This window comes from Branchiostoma floridae, chromosome 11, assembly GCF_000003815.2.
Source record: "Branchiostoma floridae strain S238N-H82 chromosome 11, Bfl_VNyyK, whole genome shotgun sequence".
NCBI classification, from domain to species: domain Eukaryota; kingdom Metazoa; phylum Chordata; class Leptocardii; order Amphioxiformes; family Branchiostomatidae; genus Branchiostoma; species Branchiostoma floridae.
The window spans coordinates 14611079-14632892 of record NC_049989.1 but is presented as its reverse complement, the minus strand read 5'-3'; the positions used below and the strand labels follow the sequence as shown (position 1 = coordinate 14632892).

At 40.5% G+C, this 21814-nt stretch overlaps 3 protein-coding genes across 4 annotated transcripts in view; 1 reads left to right on the top strand and 2 right to left on the bottom strand.

Moving 5' to 3' along the window:
* Positions 1-4335, bottom strand: part of LOC118425252 (tyrosine-protein kinase BAZ1B-like) — a 31277-nt gene extending 26942 nt beyond the window's left edge. The window contains exons 1-3 of the mRNA XM_035834026.1: positions 3893-4335; positions 2275-2391; positions 943-1087 (exon numbers count right to left, since the gene is read on the bottom strand). Coding sequence (XP_035689919.1) covers positions 943-1087; positions 2275-2391; positions 3893-4005 — 375 coding nt within the window. The 5' untranslated portion in view covers positions 4006-4335. The remainder of the gene's footprint in view (positions 1-942; positions 1088-2274; positions 2392-3892) is intronic.
* Positions 4336-4514: 179 nt separating this feature from the next.
* On the top strand, positions 4515-20346 carry LOC118425253 (replication protein A 70 kDa DNA-binding subunit-like). 2 transcript variants are annotated; one of them, XM_035834027.1, is made up of 17 exons: positions 4515-4697; positions 4835-4882; positions 5157-5241; positions 9823-9931; positions 10464-10579; positions 11214-11285; positions 11805-11988; positions 12769-12871; positions 13013-13081; positions 13649-13841; positions 15687-15826; positions 16840-16988; positions 17634-17826; positions 18571-18684; positions 18853-18960; positions 19162-19248; positions 19603-20346. In XM_035834027.1, exons 1-17 carry the CDS (start codon positions 4665-4667, stop codon positions 19705-19707), a joined length of 1908 nt encoding a protein of 635 aa, XP_035689920.1. In that variant the 5' UTR covers positions 4515-4664; the 3' UTR covers positions 19708-20346. The 2 variants fall into 2 exon arrangements, with proteins under 2 accessions (XP_035689920.1, XP_035689922.1); XM_035834029.1 differs by lacking the exon at positions 11214-11285 and having other exon boundaries at positions 4516-4697.
* Positions 6069-8643, bottom strand: LOC118425254. Its single transcript, XM_035834030.1, has 2 exons — positions 7849-8643; positions 6069-7563 (listed from the first exon to the last, which is right to left on the bottom strand). Exons 1-2 carry the CDS (start codon positions 8003-8005, stop codon positions 6983-6985), a joined length of 738 nt encoding a protein of 245 aa, XP_035689923.1. The 5' UTR covers positions 8006-8643; the 3' UTR covers positions 6069-6982.
* Positions 20347-21814: the final 1468 nt, after the last annotated feature.

The window sequence follows — 21814 nt, the reverse complement described above, 5'->3', positions numbered from 1 at the left end:
CAGAAATGCGATGAAGTAAAACTTGGCTTCATCAGAAAAAAGAACGGAAAAATGACAAGGTGCCACTTCACTCCATCAGAAAAAAGAACAGAAAGGTGATAAAGGTAGTACTTGGCTCCATCAGAAAAAAGAACAGAAAGGTGATAAGGTAGTACTTGGCTCCATCAGAAAAAAGAACAGAAATGCGATGAAGTAAAACTTGGCTTCATCAGAAAAAAGAACGGAAAAATGACAAGGTGCCACTTCACTCCATCAGAAAAAAGAACAGAAAGGTGATAAAGGTAGTACTTGGCTCCATCAGAAAAAAGAACAGAAAGGTGATAAGGTAGTACTTGGCTCCATCAGAAAAAAGAACAGAAATGCGATGAAGTAAAACTTGGCTTCATCAGAAAAAAGAACGGAAAAATGACAAGGTGCCACTTCACTCCATCAGAAAAAAGAACAGAAATGCGATGAAGTAAAACTTGGCTTCATCAGAAAAAAGAACGGAAAAATGACAAGGTGCCACTTCACTCCATCAGAAAAAAGAACAGACAGGTGATAAGGTGCCACCTGGCATCATCAGAAAAAAGAACAGAAAGGCGATAAGGTAGTACTTGGCTCCATCGGAAAAAAGAACAGAACGGTGATAATGTAGTTCTTGGCTCCATTACGAAAATGAACAGAAAGGTGATATGGTGCTCCAACAGAAAAAAGAACAGAAAGGTGATAAGGTGCTACTTGGCTCCACTCCTGAGGCATTGCCAAAAGTAATAACTTTCTGTTTCTACCTGTGCATGGAGGTTTGAGACAATAACAAGGGGCAATATAACTAATTTTTCGTTTACAAATTTCTAATTTTCGAAGACCATTTACAAAGAACATACAGAGTTGCTGCTTTAACATGAACTTCAAAGAAATTACTCTTAACTCAGGACAGTTAAGTATAGAAAAGAAAATAACCTTCAGCTCAACTCTCTCCCCAATGGCAAGTTCAGTGAGCAACTTGTGGTGTGCTGCATCAGCGAGGGCCTCTAGCGGCTGAGTGGAGTGGTGCACCAACTCCAGTACTGGCTGCTTGAAGCACTCAGGGAATTCCTTCTGCAAGCTACAAGAAAAAACAATTTCATCTTTCTCTGGCAGACTCATGCAGCAAACATCATAACTAAGACGAGAATACTACCCTGTGATAAGAAAAAAATATTTCATTGTTAAAAATATACGCTTAACTGGACAGTTGAGAAATATCAATGGAAAAATTATTGAACAACAGGCTTCATGACATATAGTACAGTCATTGTCTATTCAATTCAATTCAGTTCAATTCAAATCAAAACATCCAACATTGTGGGGTTGTGTGGCGTAGCTCCTGAGTATTTAGCCTAGAACCCAGTGATCCTTGGTTCAAATACCATAGAAGCCGTTCAATTGCACACCCAATTTGACAGCATATTTTGTGCAATTACAGGGTAGTGCAATAAAGCAAAGTTATACAGTTAGACTGCACCAGTTTGGGACTGTGCTGTGGCTCTCTCCAAACATGGGGAGTAAAGTGAGGAAAGTCGTGTAAGATGTCTTTCCCAAAGGCACAAGATCGGTGACTTGGCAGGATTCAAACTAGAGACATCTCGGTCCCGAGCCGAACACGCTACCGCTGCGCAATGCAGTCTCACTTGCATTATAAAGAGACAGAAACTATTCAGGGAAATTTTTTTCTAAAATCATGATGCACCCATGGCTGTCTCCAGGACCCCATTCTCCATCCATTGACAGAAATTCACTTTCACCCTGGCCGACGAAAGAATCTTAACTTCATGACATGAAAATGTATTTTTGTAAGCTAATATATGATAAGTATAACAAACACTAGCCAGGGCTCGAAATACTTTTTTCTGCATACCTGCACTGGTGCAGGTAACATTGAAAATTACCTGCACCAGACAAATTTTACCTGCACCAGACAAATTTTACCTGCACCAGACAAATATTACCTGTTCCACTCTGATTTTAGGAATACTGAAATTGTTCAGGAAACATTATTTTATACATAGTAGGTGGTAACAGTCAATGCAGCTAATAACAATCCACATGCACCTACATCATAATGTATAAAACCCAGTACATGGACCAGTGCAGGTTAGGTGCAGGTAGACATCACATATAGGACCTGCACTAACCTGCATATGCAGGTGGTATTTTGAGCCCTGCTAGCAGATAGAAAAGTATGGAGAACAATGACATACCGCCTCAGTGAACACTGACAAGCGGCAAAGATGATGATGATGATAAACCTACCTTTGGTAAGCCTCCTGTTCTGACTGGGTGGCCTCCTGGTGAGTAAGGTTGGAGTTCCCTGTACACTGACAGGTCCATACGGACTGGTTATACTGCTGTAACCGCCGCAAGTACTCTCTACAAACACTGGTTAAGGAAAACAACTTCCATACTATCACTACATTAACATCTAATTTGCATAATGAGGGCTTATAGTTAAATATGTAGTGCTATATAGACTATTCCATTCTAATGATAGGTATGCTAATAAATTGTTTTGGGTTTAATGCCATCATTATCACGATAATAAAACAATAATCCTATAAGACATTCCATAGAGATATCTTATACTCCAACAGCTATTCTGATATCATGTAACTTTCCCCTTGTTTTCAATCTGATACTCAAATTTACAGTTTTACTTATTTATTACACCCTGCTTTCTAAATGGTATGGACCTAGCCAAATTGCCTGTAATGCAAAACAATGATCCTAAGCAATGGCAATACTAATGGCCAGATAGAGATGATGCAACAATAATATTACTGCAATGCCACAATATACAAAGGAAATCATTACCTTAACAACTACTGTTCAAGATTTTCCCAATCCTATCCTTTGAAATGTATTCCAATTAAATGTTATCATTGATGGACAAATGTCTTAGGACAATGGAAAAGTATAATGGCATTATTCTAATATTACCACAAATTATTCAAATCAAAGAGATCATTAACAGACATCTCTCATTTTGCAACACACCCTACTTCAAGTTCATTCTCCTTTGACCTTTGACCTATATTTGAATATACACTAAATCATATCATCAAACTTAAAAGTCTAATATCCACATCTTTGTTGTGAAAGTAAATGCCAAGAAAATGAATTTAAAAAATTATGTTGAAGACAAACTAGCAGATACCATCAAAAAGGCGTACAACATTGTACCAAAACGTAATCATACAATAACAGTGCACTATCATGCCATATTGCTAGTCCAAGTGCAAGTTCACGCGCAGACCCTGCCCCAGCCATAGCGCGGCCCCGTTTTGTTCCCTCCCGGGTCTATTGTGCCGAGGCAGCATCACGGGTTCCGGCTAGCTGGCCGCCCGCCATTATGCAGCGCTACGCTACGTACCCACACTGCCGGGCGGCTCTCGGGCAGAGATTTTGGGGCTCACCCCCAAACCAATCCCGCCCTCCCCCTGCTCATCACCCGGTGGTATATTACACCATAATTTTACCAGATTGCAAACCATGCGTGTGTTCAAATACAAAGGATATGATATTTCTGTACGAATACAGTTCCGTAGAGCGTAAAACTGCGCTATCATTTTATCCTACACGTCACGCAGTGTCATTTGGAACGCGCGGCGCATCGAGTATTCACCTATCCGGAAACAAAACTTGTGCAAACCAACCCCTTTTATCTGCCGAAAAGCAAATATCAGCGACATGCAAATCATTTAGATAGAAAGAGCTGTTTACAGACATTATAAATATTGTAAAATGAGAGCTGTAACTGTTTTGGTTGTTTAGAAATAAAGGTGTTTATGTGGGTAAAGACGCAGGTTACAAAACCAGCGCCGGCCAGCGCCATCTTGAAAGCTCTCGTCTCACGCAAAAGCACAAAGGATACTCCTTCGATCTGAAGGCTTCTTTCGTGTGGTCGATCACGAAAACCATCTCGTCTGGACCCAAATCCTTGAGAGGCTTGACCAAGGAAAACTGTCGGTTTCCAAGAAGTGGCATCCTGAAGGTTGGAGTTGTGGAATTCCTGGATTCACAAATGCTGTATACTACTAACCTGCTTTTCACGACCCTATTTGAAAATGGCGGGAGTGAGAAGTTTCAGCGACCGGCGATTGGTCAGCAAATGTCACATGCTGTAGCTTTGGCGACGACAAACGCGACAAGTCGTGGCAAATATCACTAACTTGAGATGTTGGGCAAATCGTCTGCCAAGTCTCAGCGAGATTGGTGCAGTAGAGCTCGAAAAATCTTCACTTCTTTACCACGTAACTTCGCACACGATCTCCCCACCGCGAAACATTGGGGTCAAAGATCAACAGACTGTACCAAAGCTAGGAATTGATCTAGGGAATAAATGAATTTTTTATATTAATCATACGGTAGTGACGTCAATAAAAGGAAACTTTGTCAAGTAATTCGTAAAATCAGCTGTCATACACATTTCCAATAAAAGTATTTACTGATAGATATTCATATTGAGCATATTTTTTTGCAAATGTGGAAAAAAGTTGCACCCCGTCAAAATTGGACTATACTGGTACATCCGGGACATTCAGCGCGAAATAAACCTTTTGGCGCGCAATTTTTGGCGAACTCGGAAGGGTCCTGTTCATATTTTTCGTTTCTTGCGATATTGTTATAGTTTTCAACCACCAACAATGGCGTTTAACCTACACGAAGGATCCATACAGGTATTTTGAACGGATAGACAGTGCTAGGACCAATGTTAGCCGTGAAATAAGCGGATTTTCTGCGTTTGAAACGTCTCTTCTAAAATTTGCTATATTTTCGATGATAACTATTTTTGCGTTGCTGTTTTTCTTTGTAGGAAATTGCGAATGGAGGAAGCCCAAAAGCACCAGTCCTGCAAGTCCTGGTAAGTTTGAAGAAAGTGGTTACAAAACGAACTCTTTGCCGTATATGCTGCGCTAAGTGTGCTTGAAAATGGTCTAGCCCGTTGTAACGTTATGCCATGCCTAGACTTGCCCAAGGAAAATGTTATGAAATTCAGGAGCATGGAGTGTTGTGCCACCATTATTGTATAGTGGTAGAAATATACAAGATATGGCAATACAATCATGAATGGCAAATAGAAATCTTGAAGTTATATGTTATGCTTGTTCCTGAATATGTACATATTTTCACCCCAGGGAATCAAGAAGATACAGAGTGCAGGAGCACAAGGGTCCGAGAGATACCGCCTACTGCTGTCAGATGGAAAACACACCCAGTCCTGTAGGTTCCTAACATAATAATGATAACAATAATAATAATATTGGGTGTATTTTGCAGCCAGTAGGTACCCAAAATGTGGGTAATGAGGCTGTTTAACGTGGTCGAGGCACCTCCTCGAGCACGGGACCCCCGTTTTACGTCCCTCCCGGAAGACGATTTCGTGGAAAGATTTGTGAGGCTACAGCAATCCGGACGTCCTTGGTTGGTCCCCCATCCAAGTACTGTCCGGACCGCACGTTGCTTAACCCTTAAACTGCAGAGTTTCAGCCTATAAAATGCTATCAGTACCAGTTTTGGCCGCTGACCTCCAAAAAAACCATAATAATCTACGTCAAGATTGAGGTTACTCAGCAAGAAAGAGAAGAAAAGAAATCCCCGAACAAGGCAGAAGTCCCTAACTTCGGGGGTTCGTGCGCTACACGTGCTCAAAGCTGCTTCTTCGGGGGAATACGCTATCCCAGATATATCCGGGCGTGGCACACTAGGTCATATATATGTGTGCCAGATATATCCGGGTTTGGCAGTTTGAGGGTTAACTTCCGAGATCGAGGGATCGGGTATACCAACGCGCCACACGGCCGTAATGTTCAATGTCTTTGAAGTGTCCTTCCGTAAGCTATTGTTTTATACAGTAGATGATTGGTTGATTGATTGATAGACTATTTTGCCCTGTAAGGCTTTGACCCCGTTCACAACAAGATTCTTAAATCATGATTCACACAGGCGCTGGATTAAAACTAATTGGCAACTACAAGGTATATTGAGGTCGCCTGAGTAAGTGCCTAATGGCTGCGCAGGCGCGCCAAACCCTTGTGATTCAGGCCCGCTTAAAGGCCGTACGAAATGTGATTGATTTTGTTAAAAAAACATCTTAAAAGGGAAAATAAACATATATTGTACCATATTGAAATAGTTATTTCGCGTTATCATTGCGAAAAATAGCTAAAACGGCCTTTTAAACAGTGCGATTTTGGCCAGCCGCCGGCGCTACCGTGGGCCCGCTACCGGAAGTGCTATGACGTCACGTTTGGAACAGCGTGCCCCCAGCCCGCTATCTTATCAGTGTCACTCGTAATGGCCGACGAAACTTTCGAGTACTTCTCAGAGTCATCTTAGTCTAGCGTGGAAGCCTTTTTTGAAGCTTTCGAGGGCGAGGAGCTAGCGGAGCTAGTAGAGGGGGCCGTGGGAGGTATTATACCTTACCGGTTTGAGCCGTACCTCGACGAGCAAGACGCAGAGCCGGCCGATAGTAGTGACTCGGCGTCAGAGGCAGAGGACGATGGCGCGCGTGGGTACGCCGCCGATGACAACATTCCCATGGATGACGATGAGAGACTCAATCATACGGAGTGGTAAGACATTATGTATGTTCTGTGGCCAAACAGTTACTCAAACTACCTGATCAATGTAAAACTTAGAACCTAGAATCGGAGGTTACTCTTTACGGGAGTAGCCGTCGCACGGAAGGCACAACATACTCCGCGATGGTTTCTGCATGCTTGTGCATAATTTGTTTACGTTCATATCCGATCTATCTATACTGGTAATAGCAGCCCATTGTCAAAATTTACCGAATCTTCGTCATGTTTTATTGTTTTTCGTGGCTTGTATACACGTCAAGTACAGTTACTATTTTTTTCTAACAAAAGAAAACACCACCACCCCCGAAAAGAAGGGAAATTATGAACTCTACTCTAGGAAAGGACCGCATATCCTGGTGAAAATACGTTCAACCCCTTGTCTACATGTTGTCCTGATGGCGAAAGAAAGACCGGACGCAGGTGACAGCAACTCCCATGTGAGACAGCACTCGCAGCACCTTTGTAACTGTGGCCCCACTGAACAGTATGGCAGCCGAGAGTAGGATGTTTCCTGCTGCCGTTTTCCCGTAGAAGGGCTGACTCTTCCATGTCCCTGTGTGGCCGCAGTCATCAGCTGTACATGTGAGAGTCACTTTCAACAGAGTGCCTACCTCCTTGCACTTGTACGCGAGCTTCCTGCACCCACAGCTCGGGCAACTGCACCAGGTAGCAATCAGCTCTACAAGACATGCCCAGAAGGTGAGGAACACGCCATGTTTGGGTGGGGAACTGCACGGCTCCTGTTCTGCAGAGCGACTGCTACACGGCTCCTCATCCATCTCCTTATCCGTCTCCTCATCCGAGGGCTGGTACTCACTTCCTGAGTCCATCACTTCAGCAGACCGTTCTGAAGACATCGACTCGTCGTCACGGAAGTCATTATCTTCCCCTGTCACTGCCCCTCCCTTCGTCTGAGTGCCAACTGTCACCGTCATGACTGACTTACTGTTTACCTGCACACCTGCACAAAAGTATAAATAAAAAACATAAGAATTTTTATGTTTTGTACATGGTCAGTGTGAAAGTGGGATATGGTACTGAGATCAATGTTACGTCACCATCATTGTGTAAATATTGCATCTAAAACTTTGAAAAGAAACACACACACATAAAAAACAGTTTACATATTTATGCAATAAGATGACAGACAATAAACATCAGCATCTGCTCATCAAAAAAGAATGTCCAAAAATAAAGTTACAATGAACTGAAAACTAACAACAAAGAAAAACGCATAGCTTGATACCTTTCGACCGCCCACGTCCTCTGTGTTGGACAGCTACTGTCACTGATGCCGGTCTCATGGACACCTGGACACCACAGGATGCAGATTTTGCTGGTGGGCTCACCTGAATTGAGGTGTATGTATTGAAATTTTTAATTTTCACTTCAGCAGTGCACATAAGTCAGACAAATTCAGCAAATACTTTATATTGTATGACAGGGTGTGCCATTAGCAGATAATGCATAGAGTCTCAAGTACATTCAGCACTCACAACTTACAAATAACAAACCCTTTACATTTCCAAACTTACATCAGTGTCAAGGCAGAGCTCCTTTTGCCTTCTTTCGTATGTAGACATGCAGTCCTTGATTGTCTGGAATAAAAAATGAAAGCAAATTTTTTTTAGCTATAGTATTTTCCATGGTAACATATAGAGAGAGGCATTTTTAATTGCTGAAAAGTAGTCACAAAAACATATCTCCCCAACTTGACTGACTGAACTACCTGCTGTATCTGTCCACTGAATTTGCTACGACAAAAATGCTGCACAACCTACGGCCCCATAAAACAATCATAATGAGTATAACGTATTCACGTAATTTCCATCGCATCTCCCCACCACACACTGCTATATCGGTACAAATTTGGAAGAATAGAAATGAAACACACAATTCTGCAGCCTTATATAAACACCAGCTTCATAACTTGTACCAAAAACGTTGTAAGGTATCCGACAGAATTATAAACGCCCCCCTCCCCCTACCATGTATTTGGCGCACCATATCGGCGCCGCAAATCATTTTGACAAGATACATAAAAATTGACTCAAGTCTACGAAAATAGAATAGTATGACTATTTGCAAAGTACAATGTTTTTGTTCGGAACCTCAAAATCAACTTCAAAGATTTTAAAACGGCTGGATGTGAGAAATGTTTGACACCGAGTGCATATAGACCTCACCTCAGGCTCAGCTTTACGCCTCTTCTCTACCGCCTGGGATGCTCTCGGCTTTTCCGGCTTTTTTGCGGCTTCTCCTCGCGGAAAGATGGTTGGAACTGCAGTGTCCAACAAAACCCTTTTAAAGCGAACATCAATCCCAAACGATGCCCTCCGAGCTGGTTCGGTTTTGTAGCACTCGGGCACAAAATGCGCGGAACACAGTCGAGACCAAATTGTGGGAGACCAGTTGGCTCTAGTGCGAAGAACTTGCTTGATCCACTGCTCCCTGTAAACAGGATTGTCCGGAAACTTGTGGAAACTGATACCCTTGTTCTTGTCTGCGGAGTTTGAACAATATCCCGCAACACACCGCTGAGGCATGGTTGCTACAATCCGGGATACAAACAAGAAATACTGCAGCAAACACTATGCGTAGCTTCCCGCCATATTTGTTGTGGGAGAGTCATGTCTGCACGCGTTCCAAATGCTACGTCATTTCCGGTCTGTAGGCGGCCGGGAATCGCGATGTCCTCGTCAGTGGCGGGACGTTCAAAATGTGCAAATATCACGATTAATGTTCACATATGGCGTAAACATGCATTTCAACGTAAAAATACAGCTATTTTTGCATCTAGTGCGAAAATGTACCATTTTTATTTCGTACGGCTCCTCACAGTTTTAGCCCCTGGCTGCCAAGAGAGAGTAGTCTGCCCACCCAATAACCTTCAAATAACCAATAAACCTGAAAATGGCCCGGGTTAATCTTAATATTTGAAGCGTAATATAAACACATCATAAAAACAATCAGTTTGGTTGTTGAATGTATACAGTACATGTATTTACAGACAGACAACAGCCTCACAGGCAACTACTGGATGCCTGAATGGTGCGGTAGTTAAGCCAAGGGTATCTTTTTACAACTTGTTTTGAATAATGGTCTTATGTAAAGTTTGCTCATTGTACATGATTGCTGAGTATGGTCATCTGTTACATGTGTCTGAATTGTACTGGTCAGAGACTGTTCATAACACAATACTTGTTGCCATGAACTGCAGCTGCCATGCTGGCCACCCAGCAGAACAGCCTGGTGCATTCTCAGAAGCTTCAGCAGAACTGTGTGATCCGACTGGAGAAGTACATCTGTAACACCATCCAGGACAACAGGTAAGGTACCAAGTAAAGGAGGGAGGATGCACAGTGTCTTTTAAAATAGCCAGATAGCACTAATCTCCAAGCAGATCCTACAATGGCATATTACCAATGATAATATATATAGATATTACCAATGAGTGTAGTCAGCCAAGAGGTGTCCATTTACCATGCCCCGGTAGCAAAACACACTTCTAAGCTGGCTTTACTCCTCTGCCAGCTTTTGATACTATCTTATGCTACCGTAGGATTTGCTTGGAGATTAAGATAGAACTTGCTCAAGCAACTGGATGTGATTTTGGTGGATACGGTTAGACATTTCAGGTAGCATCCACCACCTTTCCGGATTTTGGCAGTGATGGTGAGCAAGATTAGTTATCAGCATGTTCCGTGTTCGACAAGATTTCCATTCAAAATCCACGGGACGAAAAAAAATTCAGGCTAGCCAGAACACTGACACACATTATTGAAACACAAACATGAGTGCAATGTCATGTAAAGTTCAAAGACCTGTTCATAAATTTTTGCCATCTGTTTGAATTTCCAGGCGTGTCCTGATCATGCTGGAGGTCCAGGTTCTCGGCAACCCTGGGAACAAGATCAAGAACCCCACACCTGTCAATCAAACTGGAGGTGGCACTGCCCCAGCTCCTGTGCAGAATGGTGAGCAAGCCTTAAAGACAGCTTTGAAAGCTAAACTTTAAACAGAAATACAATAATCATGCATTTTCTTAACCTGATTGTTCCCTTGGTACATGGGTACCATGTCTTGGTCATTCTCTTTTCAGTAGGTCATGATTTGGATAGATTTCTGGAATTCTTGCAATGATGTTCCTTATACTGGTCAATGGTAGTCTTGTTAACAATTGATGAATAGATCATACAAGTGTTAAAACGCTATTCCTTCCTCACTTATGAATGAAACATTTAACAATTTATAATTAATTTTCATAGAAACATTTCAAATACATTTCTATCTTACTCTTTTATCACTAACATTTGGTAATATGATTCCTGTAAAAGTTCAAAAAGGAAATAGATAGCAGTAATTCTTTAATTCAAGATGAATTTGCACTACTAACAGTTACTACTGTTCATCTTAGAAACTAGTGAAGTCAAATTTGAAACTTGATAAAAGTCATTTTATTCTCAATGTTCCTCCATGTTTTGCTAACAAGGGTCTTAAAGTTTAACCCTTATCACACCGAATTAGCATTTTGGCTAACACTAGTTGTCTATTAGTTATGGGGTTAGTGCAGGGTTAACCTGGTAAACTTGTCCTCTCTCACTATGACAGCATTCGGCAGCTCCAATTTTGGGCATGGCCGTCGACCTCTGACCTCTGTCCCACAACCCTCCTTCTACAGAGGTAGATGACTACAGCGAAGAACATGTTCAGTTCTGTTCATGTTGATGTTTCTGCTTCTGTTCTGCTTCTGTTTCTGTTCTGGCTGTTAACTTTTGTTTGAAAGCAGCTAAAACAGTTCAAGCTTTCTTGTTACTGCTTTTATAGTACCTATTTGCCACTAAAGGCGTTCTGTTCTATGGCTGTTTTCATCCCATATTGTTCAGTATATAGTTTACAGTATGTTGACTTCTTGCTGTTGACATTTGAAATGCATTCTGCTGCTGCTGCTCAAAATACACACATTAAAAGGTTTGCAGAAAGAGATGTGCTTTTTCTGGTAAGCTAGCCTATGATGTTTGTTTTTTTTGTCGAACACAAAAATATGACAATGCAGTCTCACTCTCCAGAATTAAATTGCAGATAAAAGAAATGTTGACTATTTTGAACCCTACTGCTATAAGCATGGTTAAAAGTTGTTCTTGTGAGGTATGTGACTAGAAAAAAAGTTTCTGATAGGAGTTTTCTGTTGTTTTACCAAAGGAGGAGCCGCTCACGCGGTAAATGGCGGGATGAATCGCTCAGGGAACCCGGGAGCTGGCGCACGGCCCAACCAGGGTGCCGCGGGGTCTTCCTTCTACGGTCGCAGTAACGTCACAGCCTCTCCAGGCACCCCTGGTAGGGGCAAGCCTACACCTATTGCAGGCCTGAACCCCTATCAGAACAGGTAAGTCACTAAGGTCACATCAGGTATATGTTGTGGGCGACATCTAAGCACGCATTTTCGTCATTTAAAAAGGAAAAATTCTCTCCCCTCAGGGTTGAACAAGTTTTCTAAAATCCACTTGTCCTATCGGGCAAGCACATAAAAAATGTACTTGCCCGAACCAATTTTTCACTTGCCCAAAATTCAAATGTCACTGTTACTAGTATATGCATTTTCACTTCCAGCAATGGAATTCTCTGTAGACAATTTCTTGATGTCATGACTGTAAAAAGTAACAAGTATATCAAAATTGCACTAAAATCAATGGAAAAATCTTCCTTGCCCGATCGGACAAGTGGGATAGAACATGCACTTGCCCGAACAGCACTTTCACTTGCCCTGGACAATAGGGCTAGTGCTGGCTAGTGGACTTGTTTATCCCTGCCCCTCCATAGATGGTCAACATGACAAGAAAATACTAAAAATGAAAAATTTTGTCTGTTCTAATCCCCTATGTTTCTTTATTTGTTAAAAGGACTTGATTTCATGGTAGAGGGAAAAAGCATTTGCAGTGTTTGAATTTTGTGTTGTGCACAGATAGAGGCTATTACAGAATATCTATTGTTCTTGGTACAACCATTACATGTTGGAGAGGTCACTGGAAAAACCTTGAACTTAAAACTCACCATAGATATTACAAGATTTACTGTATTATGATGAGATCTAAAGTTCCTAACTAAAGTCCAGAAACCCATACTTGGTCATTTTGCATCGTACAATGATACTTGACATTTTTTAAAGGTGGACAATCCGTGCCCGTGTGACAAACAAGGGCAGTATCCGGACCTGGAACAACGCCCGCGGGGAGGGGAAGCTGTTCTCCATGGACCTTCTGGACGAGTCGGTACGTGTGTAGCGAACATAAATACTAGGACGTCAGAGTTTTCTTGTACAATTTGCTGTAACCAGACAATTATACATGTAACAGTATAATGTTTGAATCAAGTGTATGTCTACCGTGTAGTCATGAATGATTGTTTTTCAGGGTGAGATTCGAGCCACAGCCTTCAACGACCAGTGTGACAAGTTCTATGACCTGATCGAAATAGGCAAGGTAGGGTTTCAAGGGACATTCCATATCCATAGACTGGATATTCATAGTTAGTAAGTTCTGTTGTAGTATTGTTTGAATGGGTAATTTGTTGATTCAATTAACAGTGATAAGGTGGTATAACTGCTGAAAGTGTGCAGAAAATTCTACTTCAAAAAACATGTTAGCTCTTAAAAACAAAATGCATAATTTTTTGCTTCTGACTGAGCCATTAGTTCTCAACAATTCATAAAATTGAGGAATTATTTTATTATATACATATTGAGTGAATCTACCTCATTTGCACTTTTTCAGCATGTTTAATTACTTTAAATGCATTTAAGTTTGCGGGGATTTAATTTAAAAAGACTTTTCACAATGGTTTTAAGTTTGCAGTAGCACCATGCACTATAGTCTCTTACTGCCATGGAAAAATGTTCCCGGTGGTTTTAAGTTCGCGGTGAAGCGGCCACCGCGAAAACTGCGAACATTAAACCACCGCGAAAGTTTCTGCATTTCAGTATATTGGTTTGTTAATGAAGAAACAGACTGTCGGAAAAACATATTGAAAATTGTATCTTCCATCCATAGGTGTACTTCTTCAGCAAGGGGAGTCTTAAGACAGCCAACAAGCAGTACACATCCATCCAGAATGACTACGAGATGTCCTTCAACAATGACACCACCGTGGTACTGTGTGAGGATGAGGCAGACCTCCCCTCCATCCAGTACAACTTTGTTCCCATAGAGAAGCTGGAGGAAATGAATCCAAACACTATCATTGGTAAGATCCCTTGGCCTAGGAAAAAAAAGATAATATAATTCTAGTTTCCAGACCTACCCTAGAAACACCTGCTGATCCTAGCCTAAGGTGGGCAGTGGAGTCACATAGTTTCCAGTTAGAATTTTTATTCAGCCCTCTTCCCATTCAAGTAAAAACTGCTTGTTCTACCTGTGTATATATCTTATGAAGGATAAACGTATCCACAGATTTGTAACCATCATACACAAAATTTAAGTTTGACATTGAGAATATAAGTGCCCTCATACTTTTCATTTATCAAAATGTATTGTTTGGGCCAAAGAGAAAAAAATTATTGAAACGACTGAAACAGGAACTTTTTTGCATTGCCGCGCCAGCGGCAATGCCTTATGCCAGCTTTCTTCCATGGTTGGATCAATGGACGGACCTTTTAACCCAGCCCTTCCAAAGCCCCTTCCAAAGGCCCGTTTTTAATGGGGGTATAACAAAATCAAAAAAGAAAGAAAACTAGACAAGAGAGACAAGACGTTTTTTCACTGTTTTCATTTTTTTTTTTTACATCATTTCAAAGAACATACAAGAGAAGAAGGAAAGAAAAAGGGATGTGTCAAGCTACCCACAACAGGTTACTTGTCCGCCGAGCTCCCACCAACCCACTCCAAAGGCCCTTCTTTCCTTGCCGAGTTTCATGGCTTAGTTAGACAATGGTACATTCCAGGCGAGTATTAAAACGCTCTTCTAGACGCATGTTACTGTATGTGGTCCAGCGTAATAAATCTACGCTTTAACTCACCATGTTTATATAAAGATATATCACAAATTGCATCAGCAGGAACTTATTTTGTAATGAAAAATAATGCATATTGATTGTGGGTCAAAAAGTTTTACAAAACCTGTTTAATGTGCCAATAATTCATGTGACATAAATTATGATAATGAGGTAAATTTCCAATATCCCCTTTTGCTGCATTTCCTACTGAAGAAGCTAGGTGTCGCTCTCAACAGTTCAGTCATAAAATACGCGGCAATGCACAGCTTTTCTTAAAAGATTTCTTGTTTTCCTAGGCCTGACTGGTTTGTCTATCCAAGCAGGTTTAGACCAGGTCATTGGCCCAATTGCCCAGGGCAAGTGATAGTGACAATCTGGCAAGCGCATTTCTACCGTACCTGCACCATTGGGCCAGTGCAATTTTTCCATTAGTACAGTTTTTTTAGTGGAATAGCTATTGGTCACATACTTTAAAGTGCATTTTCTTCTATTTGAAAGATAAAAGTATTTCCTTGTTGCAAGTAAAATTGCATATTAATATGTTTGGGCAAGTAGATAGAATTTTAGTAAGGTCTGAATATTTAACAAATTCTAAAAAATGAAGTCTTTTATTTTATTTCTCAATGTGCTACAGCCAGCTCCTCACATATAAAGTGGTACTTTACGTGTAACTGATATCCAGTATTCAATCTGAATTGATTTATTTGATGAATATTGAGTAATGATGAAACTTGCAGGTATTAGTCTGTCTAGCTTAAGGTGCGCTCCCACCGCACTTGTGTCAAGCTTGTGTCACTGCGGGGCTCGTTCACTTCGTCACTGTTTCTTTTTTTCCTCTGATCTCTAATAATTTAGATATTGCGTATTACATAAAAGTTTGACTTAGAAGACGACAAAATGCACAAAAAGTAAGAAAATTCGTTCTTTATCTCTGAACTTCGTTGAGTATCTTTCAAGCCCCACAGTGACGCAAGCTTGACACAATTGTGGTGGGAGCGCACCTTTAGTCATTGTGCCTACCAGTATACAAAATTGCTGAAGAATTAAACTTTTTATGTAGTCAATATACTTACCGCATATTTCTATCCTCTTGACAGACCTGATTGGTGTCTGTAAGAGCTACGGAGAAGTGACGACGATCACGACGCGACAGACAAACAGGGAGGTGAACAAGCGCGACTTACAGGTCGTGGACATGTCGGGCAAACAGGTCAACCTGACACTTTGGGGAGGCGAGGTAGGCATTAAAAACACACATTTATGAAAACCTCTGTATATTGAAGGATGTCTGTATCCACAATAACAACATATAACAGTTACAAGTGGTTTGTGCATTAAAGAGGATATGATTCTTTTTTTGGTGACACCTCAAGGGTGAAGGCTTTTGTTCATACTTTGACCAGCGCAATTCTTGTTGCAGATTGTAGTGAATGTAATGAGTGAAATCTAAGCACATCATTTAGCTTGAATACTGTGAATGCATTTAAATTTGCAGGGATTTAATTTGATGGTAGCGGGAAAAGGGATTATTTGCGATGGTTTTAAGTTCGCGGTAGCACCATGCACTGTGGTCTCTTACTGCCATGGAAAAATGTTCGGGGTGATTGTAAGTTTGCGGTGAGTTGGAAACGTGAAAACTGCGAACATAAAAGCACCCGAAAATTTCTGCTTTTACAGTGAGGCCTAGGAAAAAAAATGTTGTGTTTCCTGTTTCCCTACCTACCCTAAAAAAACCTGCCGACCCTAGACTTTTTTTTTGGGTGGGCAGTGGAGTCACATAGCTTCCAGTTAGAATTTTTGTTTAGCCTGCTTCCTATTAAAGTAAAACACTGCTTGTCCCATCTAATGAAGGATAAATGTATCTATCATGCACAAAATTAAAGTTTGACATTGAAAGACAAGTGTCATCATACATTTCAGTTTACTTTGTTCAACTGTATTGTAAATATGTATCATTAGAATTTTGGCCAGCCTAAAAAAAAATACAGGAAAAAAAAGATAATCCCTACCTACCGACCCTAATTTTTTCAGGACTGAAACAGGAAACACAACATTTTTTTTCATAGGCCTGATTGAACATAGTACACAACCTCATCTTTCAAAGATTTCAACAGCTAGTCTAACTGCTGTCTTCATCTGTGTAAAAATGAATGGTGCTAATAAGAAAACTATGTTCAAGTAATTTACTAAGCTTAGATAATGTTTTGCATTCTGTGACATATTTTTGGAACTTTTATTCCTTCCATACAGGCCGATAAGTTTGATGGGTCCTCGTCCCCAGTCGTCGCCATCAAGGGCGCCCGTTTGTCGGACTTCGGCGGACGTTCCCTCAGCACCGTGGGTTCCAGCACAATCATGATCAACCCAGACATTCCTGAGGCCTACCAGCTCCGAGGGTGGTAAGAAACTTTGTGTCATACAGTAGTAATATTATTGTTGCAGGACTTTCACTCTTGCCAGAGAAGCCGTAAGTTTATCATGCTGCTCCATGTACTTAAACTTCCTCTCTTTGATACATTCTTACAAGTCATTGAAACATTTCATGTCCTCTAAATCAGCAAATGTTGTGATCGAAAAAGATGCAGTCCCAACTTCTAGGGAAGAGCAAAAAGTTACACTAGAAATCTAATTTGCTGTTGGAAAGATTGCAGTACTGTAAAACCTGCCCAATTGACCACCTCTTCAAGTTGACCATGGCAACCGCTTTTTCTTATCCCTTATAGCTGCCTGCCCAAAGCTGACCTATCTAATGCACAGGAAGTTGCAAACGCACATGGCCCAATCCCTGCTCATAACAATTACATTGTTTTCAATGATGTTTTTGATGACAACTAGCAAGAAATCAAAGTTTAATTGGCAAGCTGTCTATGTAATATGTTATTAAAACACTTTGACTTGAGTGGTCTTTTTGAGCAGGTTAGACTCATCTGACATAGATTATGGGGTAAGGTAAGAACAGAATCTGGTCTTTTAGCCCAGGATAGCTTTTCCAATGCAGAGTATATTATTTCTGTAAACCTACACCTCCCCCCCTTATACCCAAGGTATGACAAGGTGGGCTGTAACGCAGAGGCACAGTCCATTTCCACCGGGGCAGGGGGAGGGGCAGGACGTCCCACCAACTGGAAGAGCTTCCAGCAGGTGAAGGATGAGAACCTGGGTACAGGGGAGAAGCCTGACTTCTTCACTACCAAGGGAACCATTGTCTTTCTGAAGAAGGAGAACTCCATGTACCAGGTCAGTAGTTTTAGTGTCATAGAAGGTCTCCAAAAAGTTTGGTATGTTTGTTTGTCTGATCCATTGTTTATACATGAAAGCTCGAATCGGCCTGCAGGCCGCTTTTCATTGAGGTCATGAGGGAAGAGGTAAGGGTCAGACAAAGTATATAACAGAGATACAGTTTACATCCTTTACAGTTTTTGCTCATGTTATTTTATGGGGACAAGGATCTACAAAGTAAGTAGTTAGTGGATTGACTTAGAAAGCTGGCTTCAACATCTACAATGTTACTCAACACAGCAACTTGATAGATTTTATAAATGGCCAAATGATTCAGACAGTTTTCGCCATCCGACTATTATCCGAAACTCTTAATAAGTTCTATGAAGTTTCTTGAGTCACTTTTGTACTGTGTATTTTACACACACAAACCCATGCATTTTGTATCATTGATGTAGAATGGTGTATATGTAACACTAGTTCAACTTTTTCCGCGGGGTAACATTTATCTGTTGTATAGAAAATTGGAGTATTCAGTGAAATCAAGTAAACAGACCGGTGATTCAGACTGGAATGCTATGAAAATGTTGCAATCTGAAACCAACGGCCGTCGGCTAGATGTCCCTAAATACCTCGTTTTTAAAAACAACGGATATAGGTTACCATGTGGATAAAGGTAAACTGCTGTTAAAGGTTTGTAAATGGCAAACCTTCCATAGATCTTGCATAATTATGATTGTATCTTGCTATTTGTCTACCCAGGCCTGCCCTACACAGGATTGTAACAAGAAGGTGGTGGACCTACAGAATGGCTTTTTCAGCTGTGAGAAGTGCAGCAAAGAGTTCCCCAACTTCAAGTACAGGATGATCCTTAGTGTACGTAGTCATGCTTTTTGTTTATTTACAACAAGATATTTCCAATACTCATCTACCCTGACCAAATTTTGTACAATACTTGACAACAGCCCAAGTGAATATAGGCACTTTTCATAACATAGTTAACAACAGTAGACTTGGTTTCACACCAATTGTTTTCTCCTGTAGGCTAACGTTGCAGACTTTAGTGGCAACCAATGGACAACATGCTTCCAAGAAACAGCAGAAACCATCCTGGGACAGAACACAGAATACCTGGGCAACTTGAAGGATCAGGTAAATTTGGGGACAGTGGTGCCCTCTGTTAATATTGTAGGGAACTACAAGTAAATGATGGTAGCAACAAGGCAAGCAGAGACAACAGACTTTGCCCCTATCAAACATACAGACTGACATGAAAATAGCTATGCTTAACGACCTTGGGATAAAACAGCTTAAATGCATAAGAACATTAAATTTCTGTTTGCTGTTTTGCAGGACGACACAGCCTATGATCAGGTCTTCACTGAGGCGAACTTCAAGTCGTACATTTTCAACATGAGGGTCAAGATGGACACATACAATGTAAGAATGTCTTACAATCTTTTCATTATACAATATACTATTATACTTGCCTTCTTCCTTAGTCTTAATGTGTAAGAATATATTGTTATTTATGATTGTTGTTATGTAGACCAGAGTAAGTTTGGGGAAAATTTCTGTTAAGGTATGAGTATTATCCAATGCTAGTTTTTTTTTCTCCTGTTACACTTTCACTTATTCCACCTGTGTGAATAGGTTAGTTGTAGCTTGTCTTACTGAGATCATGTTGCATTTGATTAAAAGTCAGTCAACCAAACAAAGTTACTTTGCTGTTGAGTTATGTATAAAAGCCAAAAGATCAAGTTCTTGTTTAAAAATATTCCCATTTTTTCGCAGGACGAGTCTCGTATCCGGTGCATCTGTAACGGCATTCAGCCATTGGACTTCAAGGAGTACAGCAAGAAACTCATCAATGACATCAGGCAGATGGCACTGATGTAAACTCACACTCAGCCAACACATGTGTTGTATTGATATCTATCTGTTCAGTATAAATCTAGGGGTGAAAGTGTGTCATGGGGTATGACCAACAGGGCTCGAAATACCACCTGCATATGCAGGTTAGTGCAGGTAAAATTGGAGCTGTGCAGGTATATTTGGTGTCTACCTGCACCTAACCTGGACTGGTCCATGTACTGGGTTTATACACAAATGTCCAATAATGTAGGTTCAAATGTTCTCTGATGCATTGGCTGTTACCACCTATAAAGTAAAAATGAAAAATAGCAATGGTTCCTGAACAATTTTAGTATGATCCATACTACCTAAATTCAGAGTGGTGCAGGTAAAATTTGTCTGGTGCAGGTAATTTTCAATGTTACCTGCACCAGTGCAGGTATGCAGGAAAAGGTATTTTGAGCCCTGACCAAGAAAAGGTTTATGCTAACTTTCTTGTTCCATTTGGACATTGAACAATATTTGTACACCACCACAACAAGTTGTAATGACATTGGTTCTTGCCCAAAGCAAAGGACTCTGAGATATGGTTGTACTTGTACAGTAATGAGAGAGAGAGAGAGTAATGAACATGTTTAGGAGACTTTGTTGAGAAGAGATAAGTCACATTGTGACATTGAAAAATGACTTCAACTGAACAAGATTGTGGTTGCTTTGTGTATGCATAAAAGATGAAAATTTAGAGGCTTACATTTACAACCAATGACAAGAGTGTTGTCTACGTGTCTAGTTCTTTTGTCTAACGTGGAAAAATATGAAGATATTTTGAAAGATTATCATTGGTTACTACTTAACTTTCTGTTTGTTATTATGTAGAAAAATAGCATCTACATGTGTATTACAAAAGATGTGCGCTGTTAAGTTCTTATCATAACTAGTATTAACAATAATATTATTATAAAGAGACTAATAAAACATTCTGCCAGATAGGCTATTATGCAGGTTCCGGGTCGTTTCCAAGCAGCTTGGATCAAAAAGTGTTAAAAAATGATAGTTTTTGGGTCCAAAATTAAAACTTTACTACATATTCTACCCAAAATAAAGAGGCAACAGACGATACCAATAGGTTTGTCGGAAAGCGGCAGTAAACGCCCTTCCACCATGTTGATTAAGTTTCGCGTCCTACTGAATCTGTCGCCCTTTGGCCTGAGGCTGTCCACCAACCTCCGAAATCGTAAAAGAAACTCTGTTCCGATTCCTGTAGATCAAACTTTGTTACTGTTTGTTTCATGATTTCTCTCCTAATAAGAGTATGACAGACAGACAAAAAATTGCGTATTTTATGGCTAAACATGTTCAAGTTTACTTTGTATGGTTGAGCATTATTGTAACCTTCATCAGTTGAATAAATATTTTCTTCCTTGTATCTTTACTTATTTTTTGTTCCATGTTTGCAAGATATCACACTTCTGATTTGAGTACCTTATTAGTTTTAAGACAGTTAAAGCTATGCTACGTAATATTTGGACAATACAAAAAGTAGATTTTCCTGCCATGGGGACAGTGTAGACAGAGAAAGGGATCAGTATGACAGTATGTGTTACAATGGCCTTGTGGTTAGGGTAGTTGACTCAGAACCTACAGGTAAGAGTTCAAATCCCCAACAGATTCTCTTTTATGCCCTTGGGAAAGGCACTTATCTCCAATTAGCTGACTCAGGTGTAAATGCTTCAACTTTTGGAGTCCTGTGTTTGAGTACTCTCCAAGCAGAGGTTGGTGGGAAAAATCATGACTTTTTCCTTTCATAATTTTTTTTTTTTTGACCGGCCTTCCCACCAACAGAGACAGCTCAAGTGCTACACTCAACAAAAAGGTCCATCCTCTTGCATGTAGATATGCATCTCTTACAGGTCTTGTGTTGCACCATGACCCAGTTTACAGGATATACACTACAATTTTTGCAAACAGAAACAGACATGTACAGATTTAAGATATTGCCGATAAATTTAATCCATTGTACATGAAGAGCTCAGTTTCAAAATGCCCCTAGCCCTTCAAAAAGTTCTTTGACATTTGCCAGAAGTTATCCAAACAGCAGTAAAATCGATAAGTGGTGTAACATATAACTTCATACGTCCATCCTAATATATTT

Bases quoted from the DNA above. Each gene is read 5' to 3' on its own strand.
- LOC118425253 (XM_035834027.1), top strand. From the start codon at position 4,665: ATGGCGTTTAACCTACACGAAGGATCCATACAG. The intron at 12,872-13,012 runs GTACGTGTGTAG...ATTGTTTTTCAG, and splicing joins TGGACCTTCTGGACGAGTCG to GGTGAGATTCGAGCCACAGC. The intron at 18,961-19,161 runs GTAAATTTGGGG...GCTGTTTTGCAG, and splicing joins TGGGCAACTTGAAGGATCAG to GACGACACAGCCTATGATCA.
- LOC118425254 (XM_035834030.1), bottom strand. From the start codon at position 8,005: ATGTGCACTGCTGAAGTGAAAATTAAAAATTTCAATACATACACCTCA. The intron at 7,564-7,848 runs GTATCAAGCTAT...ACTTTTGTGCAG, and splicing joins AGGACGTGGGCGGTCGAAAG to GTGTGCAGGTAAACAGTAAG.